General features: G+C 47.7%; 1 protein-coding gene across 1 annotated transcript in view; it reads right to left on the minus strand.

Moving 5' to 3' along the window:
* LOC107120243 (sodium- and chloride-dependent betaine transporter-like) overlaps nucleotides 1-14,280 on the minus strand; it is a 96,429-nt gene that overhangs the window by 23,342 nt on the left and 58,807 nt on the right. Inside the window, exons 8-12 of the mRNA XM_015422894.1 lie at nucleotides 12,477-12,580; nucleotides 10,550-10,674; nucleotides 9,049-9,161; nucleotides 6,094-6,231; nucleotides 4,730-4,832 (exon numbers count right to left, since the gene is read on the minus strand). Of these exons, the coding sequence (XP_015278380.1) occupies nucleotides 4,730-4,832; nucleotides 6,094-6,231; nucleotides 9,049-9,161; nucleotides 10,550-10,674; nucleotides 12,477-12,580 (583 nt within the window). The remainder of the gene's footprint in view (nucleotides 1-4,729; nucleotides 4,833-6,093; nucleotides 6,232-9,048; nucleotides 9,162-10,549; nucleotides 10,675-12,476; nucleotides 12,581-14,280) is intronic.

The following is a 14,280-nucleotide window of genomic DNA, read 5'->3' on the forward strand; positions in this document are numbered from 1 at the left end:
ATGCAGAAGTTCCCAGGTTCAGACCCTGACATTCTCCAGTTAGAAGGATCAGGAAGTAGGGAATGTGAAAAACATGTACTTGAAACCCACTGCCAGCTGGCATAGACAAGTCTGACTAATAATAAGTCACCATCCCGTGCCCCCTTTCAATCATCCTGGCCGCCTATGCTCCGTAGGGTATCCAGAATGTATATTTCATGGGGTTTTTTATGGTTTGTCAGACTAGGCAAGATGTAAGAGCTGTGATCAGAACTCCAGCATGTTGGTCTTCCATAAGTGGCAGGCACAGGAGGTTCTATAACGATCATACAGGCAACACACTGCAACGGTAGTTCAGTGGGCCATTTGGGGAAAGGAAAATGGAATAGGCAGAATTTAAAAAAAAAAAACCTGCACACATCACTGCCCATATCAGGGCCTTTCAGGGCCTCTGATTTAAAAAAAGAAAGAAAGAAAATGTACTGGAAATAAGATTAGTTCATCATATCCAGCCATTTCATCTGTTTCGACCTTCAGTTCATATTGCTTACAGCCAAAGTAGGCTAAATCCAGTCTTGGGTGATCTCTATTTTTCCTTACGGGGTGTGTGTGTGGGGGGAAGCATTAAAATATGTTCCTCAAATGTATCTTAAATGTAGTAAGAAAGAGGGCATATTTAGTGCAATCCCAACCAGAGTTTCCTTCTAAACCATTAAATATTTATTTAAGAACCCTTGTGTGCCCACTTTTCCCACGAGCATCTTGAGACTCGAGGTGGGGGCTTAGTCAAAGGACTCAGAAGGGTGCAACCCTGTTCAGGATTGCATGGTTAAGGTATCTTCATGGTTAAGGTAAAGTAATCTGGGTTTAGTGATCCTCAGGAAGCATTCTTGCTTCAGTTCCTAAGAAATGTTTTCCTGGACCAGACCAAGTCCAACATTCTCTGCAAATATACGAGCAGCCAGCAGGAACTCGGTAGCCACCAGAAACTGGCCATTTTTACCACCCTTTTAAGGCTACTGACTTGGCTTAGGTTTGGGGTTGCCAGCCTCCAGGTGGGGCCTGGAGATCTCCTGGAATGACAGCTGATCTCCAGACTCCATAGATGGCACTTCTGGAGAAAGGGGCTGCTTTGGAAAGTGGACCATATGGCATTATACCCTATGGAGGTTGGAGAAATGGGTTCCTCTAACTGAGGCACAGAGTAATTTATCAACCAATATATCACAAACTCAAAGGGCAGCCTGTCAATCTCTTCATGTGTGTGTTTTTTATTGTAAGAAGAGAGTTAAAAGAACTATAGTTACGACTTACCTTGAAAACAGGGCTACAATCGTAAAGGTGGACATACTCTACTACTGTGGTAAAGTACTACTCAAGAACTGGTGAATTCCAGTTTGGTCTAAACTGTCCGCAGAAGTTCGTTATTTTACGGTTTGATTTTTGCTGACTTTATTGTGTTTTGTAACATTTAATAACTGCAATCAAGCATTTTTTAAAAAACACCCTACTGAGGTCCCTCCCCTCCCTGAAGCCCATCCTCCCAGGCTCCATCCTCAAATCACCGGATATTTATGAACCCGGAGCTGACAACCCTAGCTTGCACTGGAAATAATGTAATAAACAGTCCTTAGCCATTTTATATTACGGTTCAAGCATTCAAAGGACCCACAGTTTCATTATCCTTGTACCCCCTACAATACACCTGAAATATAGATCCAAGTCTGTGGGAGTAGCAGCATCCCTCCCTAAGGCCACCTAGTGATTTTTTTTGGCTAAGGTGAAACGTGGGGGGGGGGGCTCCCCTAGTTCAGGGCTCCCACTCTCTGCTCTCACTCCGCACCAGCTCCTTGTCTCTGGATTGGTCCACGCGAGAGTGTGGTTGTGCAGGAAGGATACGGATGTTTATTCAAAGATACATGAGATGGGGTGGGTGTGTGTGGATTCATTCCCTGGCCACCTCCAAGGTTGTGCGGGACATCCTTTCACCCAAAGGACAACCTCAGTTATTTAGCCTCTTTAACCCAATTTCTTTCCAACAGGAGATAATGTCGGAACTGTTAATCTGAGAGTTGTGTATACTCTGATATTTGGTTAATACAGCAGAGTTTTGCCCAGTCATAGAAGCGTGATCCTGAGTCCAGTAAATGAATCTCCCAAGAAGTATATTGCAAAAAATGGTACATTTATTCAGGTGCGTCTAGTTCATGTTCAGGATGCAGTCGAAAGGAGAGAGAGAAACCTAATCTAAAGTGTACCTCCCCTATCCCAAGTGGCCAGCTTGTCCGGCATCATGCGTGTGGGAGTATGAAGGCATTGTACCTACAGGAGAGACCTGCAGAGACATCTGACTCCATGGAAGGCCATGTGCAGACAGCAAGAGGACAAAGGGAGAGGAGAGGGCAGAGGGCAGCTCCCAGGTTAAGACAAAGAGAGGCATCCCATTCAAGGAGACAACACCTATCCACACCTAGAGCGATGTCGTGCCCCCAGTGTCCAGGCATTGCTCACTCCAACAATGCATACTGTGGCTTGTTTGTAAATTCTCCTCCCTACGCAGTACTATCTCAGCATCTGGCTTCCAATGCCATTGTATGCCAAAGCTTTTAGAAGCAGGGTTTTGTTTTCCTCGCCAGTCCCCCTAGGCTCTTCCCTTTGGCAACTGCAGCAGCAAGCAAGCAAGCAGGGTGGAAACCGCAGTGATCCTTTCATGGAAATAAAGCTGTACGCAGGAAATCCTCCAGTCTTTATAAGGCCGATGGCTTTGACAAGCAGGGAGAAAGCTGCCAGGCCGTGGGTGGCGTTGTCAGGGCTGGCAGCAGGGAAGCCAGGAACATGTGTCTTTATTCTTGATGCTTGCTGTAATATTTCGGAGGTGTAAGCAAAGAGGATTTGGGCGGCCAACCCACAGATGGGGGAAGCAAAGGGGAGAGATACGGCATTTCCTGGGCTTTGGGGGGCATTAACCTACCCAGTATTTTATACCACGTATGCATCCTTTTTCAAGGCAGGCAGTGCAGGGTGAAGGAGAGATTTGGGGTAGAAGTAAAACAAAAAAATCTACTAAAGAAAGATCTCGCATTTCAGTTCTGTAGAAATGTGTAGGCTTGCACACTGCCGGCCAGGGGATCCCTTCTTGATCCTTTCCAGCTGCTGCAACCCATTAGAAAGCAGCTATGAATTCCTGATCTGTCTTGCTGAAGTCCCTCTTTTGCATAAGTAATTGCTGCAGATGCCAGCAATTACTTAAGGGATGGGAGATGAGCATCTCTGAGGCTGTCTTAGCATGTCAAAACCACTGATCCGAACTGACAGGAGCCATCAGGCGGCCGAAGGTCTTTCCTAACACCTGCTACCTGAACCCCTTTAACGGGAGATGCCAGGGACTAATGGGAAGATCTTCTGCATGCCAAGCATATGCTCTGCCAGTGAGCCCCGACCCCCTCCCCATATTAGTCGTCATCATCTTTAGCAATGTATCTAAAAGTTGTCTTAAAGATTTCATCAACGCTACCTTGGCAATTTAAGAATCCTTCAGTGATGGTCATTCATACTCACACAAAAGCTACCTTATAAAGAATCAGACCATTGGTCTATCCAGGTCAGTATCATCTACTCGGATTGGCAGCAGCTCCCCAAGGTTTCAGGTGGAGGTCTTTCACATCTGATCCCTTTAGCGGGAGGTGCCAAGGATTGAACCTGGGACCTTCTGCATGCCAAGCCGATGCTCTACCACTGAGCTACAGCCCCTCTCTCTCTTAATTTGAGGGTTAGGAATTGTGAAGAATATCTTGTGAGTTCAACTTGGAACAGGCAGAAGCATTTATATTTCCACAAGCCTGTATCTCTATCACTCAGGATGGACCACTTTGGATGATAGATTAGGATGGTTTGAATTCCACTGAGCGGAACTGAGTGACGTATGAGATGTAATCTGACCCAAATTATAAGAGTGTGATAATCTGGGTCTATTGTGATCTCATCTGAATAACATAGTTTCTTCTCCTATTATTTTTTAAAATAGCAAAAATAGATACTTGTGTGCACGCATTCATGTATGTAAAAGAGAGCCAGATCAGGGCTATGTTGCCGGGGGAAGGGTGTTATCCCTTTCTTCCCGCCCTGCTGTGGTCTTTATAACCCCCAGGCTTCTATTTTCTCCGCAGGAAAAAACATACAGGTATCCAGAGCAGTAGAAAAGAACAAGAGTCCACTAGCAACTTAAAGACTAACAAAGTTTGCAGCAGGGTCTGAGCTTCCGTGAGTCACTGCTCACTTCTTCAGGCATCCTGGGGATACTGAAATTGCTTCCTGTGCCAGGCAGATATCATTTCTAAGGGCAGCACTGAGACAGGGCAAATGGCATTACAGAAGAGGGGAAACTCACCCGTCCCTCCATGACCCTAAAAAAAATGCAGGAGATCCATCACAGACCTCACATGTAGTCCGGATTTTCACCCTGGGACTCACCCTTACAAAGCATGTGTGATCATTTCACGTACCTCTTTTAAGTCTATACCTAAAAATGTGTTATATGAATGAGATAAACATGCATTTGAAAATGCACATCACGCAGTTACAGGGATCAGAGAGCCAGGATTGGCTGCAGCGCCCAGTTGAGTAGCCAACTTGAGTTTGCTGCTGTGTAATGCCCTGAATGGCCTCTGCTTCTCAGGCAGTCCTACTGGGTGAACGAGTCGGCATGTAGTACAGCTCTTGTATTCTCTTTGGAAGAATGCGACTGACTTACCATAAACCCATCCAATGCAAACGACTTCAAAGAGCGCCAGGAAGAGAAGGCAGGTGCCACTGGCTGCATAGTAATCAAACAGCTGGAAAACATACATTCCACCCTGCAAAAGGAATTGGGGGGGGGGGAGAGAGAGCAGTAAGAAGAAGGCCCTTTGCAAAGAAGAATGTGCCTTGCAAGAACTTTTTTCCCTACGAGAAAGATACCAACTCATCATGGTAGTGGTGTTTACATAATCACTTACATCAATTGTCCTTTCTTCCTGCATCTCACCGTACGTCTACGTGTATTTTCAACAACCCAAATGTTATCTTTGTCAAAGGAGAGGGACTCGGTGGTCCAGTTACTTAGACTCCCCCTCCCTATCCTGCTGAGATCACCAGTCATTTTATACATGTATTTTATTTATCAGTCTGGCCACATCTCACAGCAGGGTACATAAAGCTTTTAAACAGTCAGTGCTGGAGGCAAAACTAGAATGAGGCCTGAAGATCTTTTCACTGGGCTTTAACTAAAGAGAGCCCTCTGTCTCCAGTGATAGCTCCAGTCACACCTTCAGGTAGACCCTCCTCCTGCAAATCAGGCTTAAATAAGCCCTGCAGGCTTTGTACCAGGCTGGCCACAAACCCTGGCCCCTCAGTGAGTGGGGCAGTGGCACGTGGGCTTGAATCCCAAGTGGCGAATCGCGACTGGGAAATCAGCCCCAAGCGCTGCGGCTCCCACCCTGCTCACAAAGAGACCTTTTAAAGGATCTTTTTGCAAGCAGAGCTGTGGCCGGCAACAGCCCCTCTCCCTCCCTGCCGAAAGATGTAAAGGGCACCCCAGCTGATCGGCAGGCCATGTGCTCCCCACCAATTAGCTGAAGCCCTTTAAATCTCTGTAGAAGGGGAGGGAGAGGGGTGGCCACAGGTGGCCGGGGCTTGGGGGGGCTTCCCCCACTGGCCAGCTGGCCGGCGACCCATTGGAGCCCCCAGAAGCAGAGGAACCCCCACCCAGACCTGGGGGCTGGCAACCCTAGTCTACCCTCCAAAGCATCCGCTTTCTACAGGAGAACTGATCGCTGTAGACTGGAGATGAGCTGTAATTCCAGGGGATCCCCAGGTCCCACCTGGAAGATGGCGTCCCTACCCCAAAGGCCAAAATCGGGACAAGACAGAGACAGAGATGTACCTGGGACAAGTACCAGAATATAAGGAAATGTCCCTTGAGAGGGAGAGACAGCGCTTATGCAATCAGTGTGACAGCTTCTATTGAACACTTGTATGATTTATTCAGATCTGGAGAACACCTTTGAATATCTTTATTATAATACATCTGACAGACTTCCTCCATAACCACTCATGTTCCCCTCCCCCACCACAGACCTCAGTGACCAGCAGCAGGCCAAGCAGGTAGCAGATCACTGCAATGCCCAGGATCAGCAGTTCTCTCCGTCCCTTCTTGCGAAAGATTTCTGGAAACAGGTCCACAATGGCTGTCACCAAGCTCTCAACACAGACAAACTGTGGAAGAAACCGCATCAAGGAAGAAGACAGACTTCAGAAATGTTCTTTCCCTGCCCTCCTCCCCACCAGCCTTTTGTTTTCTGGCAACCGGGCAGGGCAGGATTCTGGGAGAAAAATTAAAAACAACAGTAAGGCCTCGTTTACTTATAGGAAGTTCACGGCGATTCCTAGAGCGACTGCAGAAGTGACACGGGTAGCTCTAGGAATCACCAGGAACTCCGTGGTCAGAACTTCCTGTAAGTAAATAAGGCCTTATTTTTTCTTTTTAATTTCTCTCCCCAGAATGATCCCCCCCCCTTCATTTGGCCCCGGTTTCTGCCCACTGATCAGGTGAGCATCAGTGGGGAAGGGCCACAATTACCTGGAGGTCTTTGGCTATAAGTGGGCAAATGAGAACCCCTATAGCACCCATTCAGATGCAATTGTCAGCATATGGAGCACTTGGGTTGTGGTACAGCAATGCAAGCAAAGCTTTTCAAGCCGTTTCAGGGGAAGGGCTGTGGCTCAGTGGCAGAGCATCTGCCTGGCACACAGAAGCCCCCAGGTTCAAGCCCTGGCATCTCCAGTTAAGTATCAGATCGTAGGTGATGTGAAAGTCCTGAGCCTGAGACCTTGGAGAGCCACTGCTAGTCTGAGTAGACAATACTGACTTTGATGGAACGATGGTCTGATTCAGTAGAAAGCACCCTCATATGTATGCTCATGTGTGGCCCCGGTCACATGGGCCGGATATCGCAGGGGGGGGCTGTTTGCCCCGCAGCGAAATAATGCGCAACTGCACGATCAGGCGTCCCCTCGCGGTCCCGTCGAGGTCCCGTGGTTAGGGGGGAGGTGCCGATCACACAACGCGCCAAAGAAGCGGTGTGGCAAACAGGGTTGTGTTTTGGTTTTTTTAACCTGAAGTATGTGCATGCCCCGTTGGGTGCTTGTGCGCATCCCTGGAGACTTCGAAAAAAACCCTTTTTGCAATGGGGCATGGGCGGGCGCTGGATGCCACCGGAAACGCGATCAGATGCCCGCCCTAGCCCCGCGGTTTCCGGAAACTAGTACCTCTGAGGTACTAGCTTTTTGCCGCGCATCTTCAGCAGGCAGCCTCGGTTGAGCCACGGGAGCTCTACGCTTCCCAGATGTGGCGGTGAGACCCGGAAAATCCACCTATCTTCCGTCTCTCTAGCGTGGCTAATGCTCTGTGTGACCAGGGCCTGTGTTGATTTGCAACAGCACACCAAAAGCACAGTCTAGGGCCTGAATCTTTTGTGCAATGGGAAATATACACAGTTGCCTTGGCCCAAGCTGAAGTAGTTGGATGCTAACACAGGCAAGACATTTCATTGCTCTTGGTGTTCGGGTGCAAGAGTTGCATGCATGAATTCTCAGGTACAGTCACATATGAACACAAGAAGCTGCACTATATTGAATCAGATCCTCGGCCCGTCAAGGTTCGTATTGTCTCCCCAGACCGGCAGCGGCTCTCCAAGGTCTCAGGCAGAGGCCTTTCACATCACCTGCTATCTGATCCTTTTAACTGGAGATGCTGGGGCTTGGACATGGGGCCTTGGGTAGGCAAAGCAGATGCTCGACCACTGAGCCACAGCCCTCTCCTTTGGCGCCACCCACTGAAAGAGTCTGAGATAGCAGCCTAGGAAAGATCCGTTCAAGAGACTCTGGGCAGAGGCTGCCTGACTCGATCTCGGTCCCCACATGCAGCAGAAGGTGGTGGTAGAAAAGGCTACACCACATTGCCGATGAGGAAAGACACATTTTTAATGCTCATCCTTATTAAAAAAAAAACAAAAAACCCTCTCTTCAAATAAAAAATTAGCACTTCAGAGAGAGAGGTACTCGCCACCCCTTTCATGTGCAGTAATAGTTTGCCACCAATAGGGAATTTTTGAGAAATTTACCCTCTTAGTTTGGAACCTCTCAAAATGTTGTGAGTTGCCCCCAGCCCCCATAGCAGCCATTTTGTGATTAACTGAACAGCCCCCCCACACACACACACCTTGGTGAGCACTGTATGGTGGTACTTGGTTTCAAAATCCATAAGTGCTCACAAGATCAACAAACGTGACGCACCCCACTCTAACTACTATACCACACCAACTCTCCCTGAAATTCCCCACAATGTTTCCACTTTCCAGTCTAGATAACTAGGGTTGCCAGGCCCCTGGTCCAAGCAGGGGTCCCCCCCACTTTTGTGGGCCCCTTTCCACTGCTGGCCAGCTGGCTGGCGGGGATTCCCCCATCTGCAAATGCCCCTGAATGCGATGTCATGACATCATCCAGAAGTGATCTCATCATGTTGCTGATGTCGGGGGTGACGCTCTAGTTTTGGGGCAAAGCCCTATGGTAAAATTGGGCTCAGACCATAGACCCCCGCTTGCGGGGAGGGCGGGATAAAAATGTAACAGGGATTAAGCAAAAAAATTTAAGGTTGATTATGATGAGAATAATATGGAAAATGTAAGGTTGAATATGAATGTTTATGTCCTGAATAAAATTTTTACCCAAAAAAAATGTGAGAAATAAATAAAAAATAAATAGAGTTTTGCCCAAAAACCAGAGTGTCACCCCCCCTGACATCAGTGATGTGATGACATCACTTCCGGGTCATCGTGGCATGTGAGCTTTGTGCACGTGCCAGAAAATCCCAGAATGGACCCTGGTTACCCTACTATGACCAGGCAACCTTACTAGGTAACTGATTTCCTTTTATCATTTATTCATGCAAGACCCTCCAGTTCAGGTACCATTTATATTCTCAGTGACAGAATACAAAACCTGAACTTGGAAGGGGATATATTCTTTGTGTACCTGACTGTCCAGCCCCAAGAAGATCAGCATCAGGAAAAATAAGCAGGACCAGAGCTGAGATATGGGCATCAGGGTGACTGCTTTGGGGTAGGCAATGAATGCTAGGCCAGGACCTGCCAATCAAACAAAACATGGGTGAACAGATGTTCCACTACCACCAGCATCCTACAACAGGCAAACTGCACACATGTATTTTGACCCTGTCATGTACAGTTGAGCCCGATCAATAGTTTTATTTTTTCCATCCAAATCCTGTTCCCCAGACTTGTTTGTGGAACAGATGTTCCACTACCACCAGCATCCTACAACAGGCAAACTGCACACATGTATTTTGACAGCTGAGCTCGATCAATAGTTTTATTTTTTCCATTCAAATCCTGTTCCCCAGACTTGTTTGTGGATCTTTCCAGACATTTCTTTTTAAAAAAACACAAAAAACAGGCTTTCCCCTTTAGTTATGTTTTCCAACTTTCCTCCTAGGAACTTGGACTACCAAGGATCTTGAACATACTTCAAAGTAAGCCCAATTTGGATCAAAGGGCAAAAAATTCACAAGAATTGCCATGCTTGAGGAACAGGTAGACAGTAGAACAGGCATCCCCAACGTGGTGCTCTCTGAAACCTTTCCTGGTGCCCGCCAAGTGCTTTTAGAAAGTGGGTGTGGCTAGGAGGGGCTTTTCCCCAGCAGGGCTGTACAATTGGCTGTACAAATTAAAAGGTATTCTGTTAAACAGAGCTTCTCCTGGAAATGTTATTGCCATAGTTACTATTAGAGCTGTATATAACCTTGATCCCTGATTTTGTGGTTGGCTGTACCTCCTGCAGCAGCTGTTTTGTGACTGGCTCTACCTCCTGTGGCAACCATTTGGTGATTGTGCCCAGTTTGGTGTAGTGGTTAAGTGTGTGGACACTAATCTCGGAGAACTGGGTTTGATTCCCCACTCCTTCACTCGCAGCTGCTGGGTGACTTTGGGCAAGCCATAGTCCTGGTACAGCTGTTCTTGAAAAAGCAGTTCACAGATTTTCCCATCAACATCACTGACAACTTTTGTGAGTCTGCTCAGGGTTATCGGGAGGTAAAAAGTAAAGGTAAAGGTTTCCCTTGCTCGAAAGCCAGTCAAATCAACTCTAGGGGGCAGTGCTCATCTCCATTTCCAAGCTGAAGAGCCAGCAGTGTTCGAAGACGTTTCCATGGTCATGTGGCCGGCATGACTAAACGCTGTTACCTTCACACCAAAGTGGTACCTATTTGTCTACTTGCAATTTCTTGCTTTCGAACTGCTAGGTTGGCAGGAGCTGGGGCCAGAGTCAGGAGCTTACACTGTCACGCGGCACTAGGGTCTCGAACCGCCGAACTACAGACCTTCCAGTCTGCAGCTCAGCGTCTTAACCTCTGAGCCACCACAGCCTATTGGGAGGTCCCTATTCCTAAAAAGCCAGTCCAATTTACCACTGTCCTTGTTGCAGAACTGCAACAATTTGCTACCATCCACACGCTTACCAGATTCAGCCACTTCCGAGATGGACATCCCCTGTTCTTGTGCCATGAAACCCAATACGGAGAAAATGGCAAAGCCAGCGACAAAGCTGGTGGCACTGTTTAGGAAGCAGAGCATAAAGCAATCCCTGTTGGGGAAAACCCAGAAAGAGTGAGCGAGAGGGAGAGAGAAATGCTTGTTATGGCAGTTTTGGCTGTTCTTTACAAGGGTGCGGCTGTTCAGCTTTCTGATAGATGTGCATCTGTAAGTGTCTCCTATGGTCCTGTTCTGCTAGCATAAAAGCTATCCTGTTAGCCCAGTGGTATTCACTCCATGGCTCATGGGGAGCCACAGCTGCAGATGGTGGTGGTGGTGGAAAGTGCCATCCAGTCGCAGCCAACTGTGGCAACCCCAAAAGGGCTTTCAAGGCAAGAGATGTTCAGAGATGATCTGCCATTGCCTGCCTCTGTGTCACGACCCTGGACTTCCTTGGTGGTCTCCCATCCAAATACTGACCAGGGCTTAGCCTCCAAGATCTGACCAGACCAACTAGCCTGGGCCATCCCAGTCAGAGCCATTTGCAGTTACCATCAACCAAAAGCCACATTTACTTCCATCCCTGGTACGAGGCCGGTCGCTCAGGGAGGCTCACAGCTTATCTGTGTCCTCCAGCTGTGGCTGTCTCAAGGTGGAAGTCACCTGTCCACCACAAGCCCCACTAAGGAAGGGCCTTGCCTAATTTTCTGAAACATTGGGCAGGTGCAGTGTTCCCTCTAAGCTGAGTTAGTGTGAGCTAGCTCACAGTTTCGTAACCTTTGGCTCACACATTTTTGTCTTAGCTCAGGAAGGATGGCTCCAGAGCAAACTAATTCATGCAGCAGCCAAATTGCTTGCTCACAACTTTAATGCCAGGAGCTCACCAAGTAGAATATTTGCTCACAGGACTCCACAGCTTAGAGGGAGACTTGGGCAGGTGCCATAATGGGGAACAGTGTTCAGAACAGACACAAGGGGCATGCCGAAGAACCACATGGGGCTCCCAAGCCAATTAGTATAACTGTGTTAGCAGAAGTGCTCTTTTAAAAAATCATGTAAGCTGTCACACAAGTAAAACCGCATTGTATCCAATAAGCAATTTCCAGTTGCACAAGGCATAGCATCAGCATTGCCACGTTGGTCTAAACCAGGGGTCGTTTCGTAGAAAAAGTCAGCATTGCCACGTTGGTCTAAACGTATGTTTGTACACCTGGAGAGTGAACTTAGAGAATATAGTTTTGAAGCTGGGTATGTTACAAGCAAGAATCGTGCCATGTCTAGGGCTTGAGCAACAATCCTTGAGTTAACAGAACACTACTTTGTTGGAGAGGAACTCCACTGAGGTGTGTTGGATACACCTCAAGACAGGTGGACAACCTCAGGCACGTAGTGGACCTGCAAAGATACTCTAGACAGGAACTCTCTCATGCTTAGGACTTGTGGCCCAATTCCAAAAAAAATAAATTGCTGCTAGTGGCAAAGGATGTGCTTGGAAACAAAGGACAGCAGGCCAGGAAGAAACTCAATACGGTTATTACAGCCTGTATAGAAAGGGAAAATTAAATCATCTCTTCTTAACAGAATTGCCTTTGCAAAACTAATGGAGACCGCGTTACTATTTGGTACACAAATCTTTGCATCGAGGAAGAAGACATTGATTTCCCCCCCAGGGGGCAATTAAGTGATTTGGACAATGCAAAAGAAATCACTATGACCAGGGGTGGAAATAATGAGAAAAACATTGATGGATAGTAAGTTTTATCAAATATTCCCACTGTAGAATTTAACTGGATGAGGAACTGCATGGTGCAGACCTCCACAGGAATGAAAGGGGTAGACAGAGGCAATGAGTCCCAAAGATTTCGATACCAAGTGCACGGGGGAAGCCCTGAATAGCTTAAGGGCCATTCTTACCTGTAGCAATTGTTGTTGTATTTGTTGTAGCTGCCCAAAGCCGTCAGGCATCCCTGGCAGATTGCGTAAGAGAAGAAGATCTGAGTGCCTGCATCCATCCATACCTGGACCAAGAAGAAGGATGATGATTTCCAGAGGTGTTTCAGAAAGTCAAAAGTTATGGCTCTGGAAAATCTGCGATTCCAGTCACAGATCAGCTGCCTTGATAATATTTATTTATTTGTTTGTTTACTGGCAACGCGGCCGTAAAAGCGGCTTGGGCAAGAAAGCAGGGGAGGACTGAAACTGGCAACGCGGCCATAAAAGCAGCTTGGGCAAGAAAGCAGGGGAGGACTGAATAAACCCTCCCTTGCTTAAGATCCTGCATAGCGACGGAAAGGGCTGCGTATCCATCCATCACAGCGGTGGGGAAGAAGAAGAAGAAGAAGGATCTTGCAGGGTTTTTATAAGATTTCTCACAGTGATATATGCGAACACTTAAGGGAGATGCTACGTAAAGCAGAAGAAGGGAAGCTGCAAGGACTTGTGGGGGATCACAGTACATATTCCCGCGTATCGCCTTCCCCACACGATTTCTGTTTTCTCACCTCTTGGCAGCTTCCATATCCTCTAGCTTTTCCTTGCTTCCTGCTCTCCCTCCCACCAACCTTTCTTTTCCCACCCCCCATATAATGCATAATTATATACTTTTTATACCCCACCTTCCTCCCCACTGGAGACCCACATCATTCTTCTCTCCCCCGTTTTATCCTCACAAAACTCTTGGCTGAGAGAGAGAGAGTGGCTGGCCCCGGGTCACCCAGCAAGCCTCCATGGCAGACCAGCGGTTTGAACCTCGGTCTCCCAGAACCCAGGCTGCCACTATCACCACGCTATCACACTGGGTCTCAGATATCCCACCTTTCCTCCCCCTGGCAACCTCTTCCTCAGAAAAGCCTGGCCAAGTTGCAAAAGTGATCCAGCAGCAAGTCACTCAAAGGAGTTGGGTGGTGACCACTGCCAGGCACAGCCGAGTCACACAAGCTGTGTGGCATCAAGTGAGTTATGCAAATTGCACGAAAGCAAATTGGCTTGTAATCGCTGCCTGGCCTATTGTTGGATCCCCAAGCATCGAGAATAAATCCACATTTTCAAGAGGGAGGAAAGCATGGGTGGTCTGGGAGGCCAAAATAGCCCTGGAAAAGTCCCTGTCCCTTTCCACTGCCTTTTACTGACAGAAACCAAGGCTAGAATGCTGACAATATAGTTATGGTTGCCTAGCAACTCCCACAATGACCACTGAGATCTCAGAGGGCATTAATTTAGTAAAGGTAATTCTCTTCATTAAAGGCGGCTTCTCTTACTTCAGTTTTTTTAAACAACCAATGGGGCTTTCTCGGGCTTGTAGAAAAGTCCCATCTTGCCTGTACATGGATCCAGATTTAAGTATTCACAGATGAAGCCGTGCTGAGAATTAGATATATTGACAAACAGGGGACCTACAAGAACTTGCAGGGGGGCATCTAATTTTATCCCTCCTCTACTATTTTGTCTTTCCTTTCCCTGAAAGCCCCCAAGGCCTCTCCCCTTTTCCTGCTTCCTTATCTCCCTCCCACCCACCAGCCATGCTTCATCTGCCCCCCATCTGCAGCCTTCCCACTTTTCCTCCCCCTAGCAGCCTCTCTTGAGGCAAACTGTGGCCCAGTTATGTGGTTCCAATGCAGGGTGAGCCGTGCCCAGTTATGTGGTGGGGAACCATGCAGGGACTTGCAGAGGGTACCTCACTTTCCCCTCGATTCTCCTCCACACACTATTTCCTCTTTCC

This window comes from Gekko japonicus, unplaced genomic scaffold, assembly GCF_001447785.1.
Source record: "Gekko japonicus isolate JY-2015 unplaced genomic scaffold, Gekko_japonicus_V1.1 scaffold1229, whole genome shotgun sequence".
NCBI lineage: Eukaryota > Metazoa > Chordata > Lepidosauria > Squamata > Gekkonidae > Gekko > Gekko japonicus.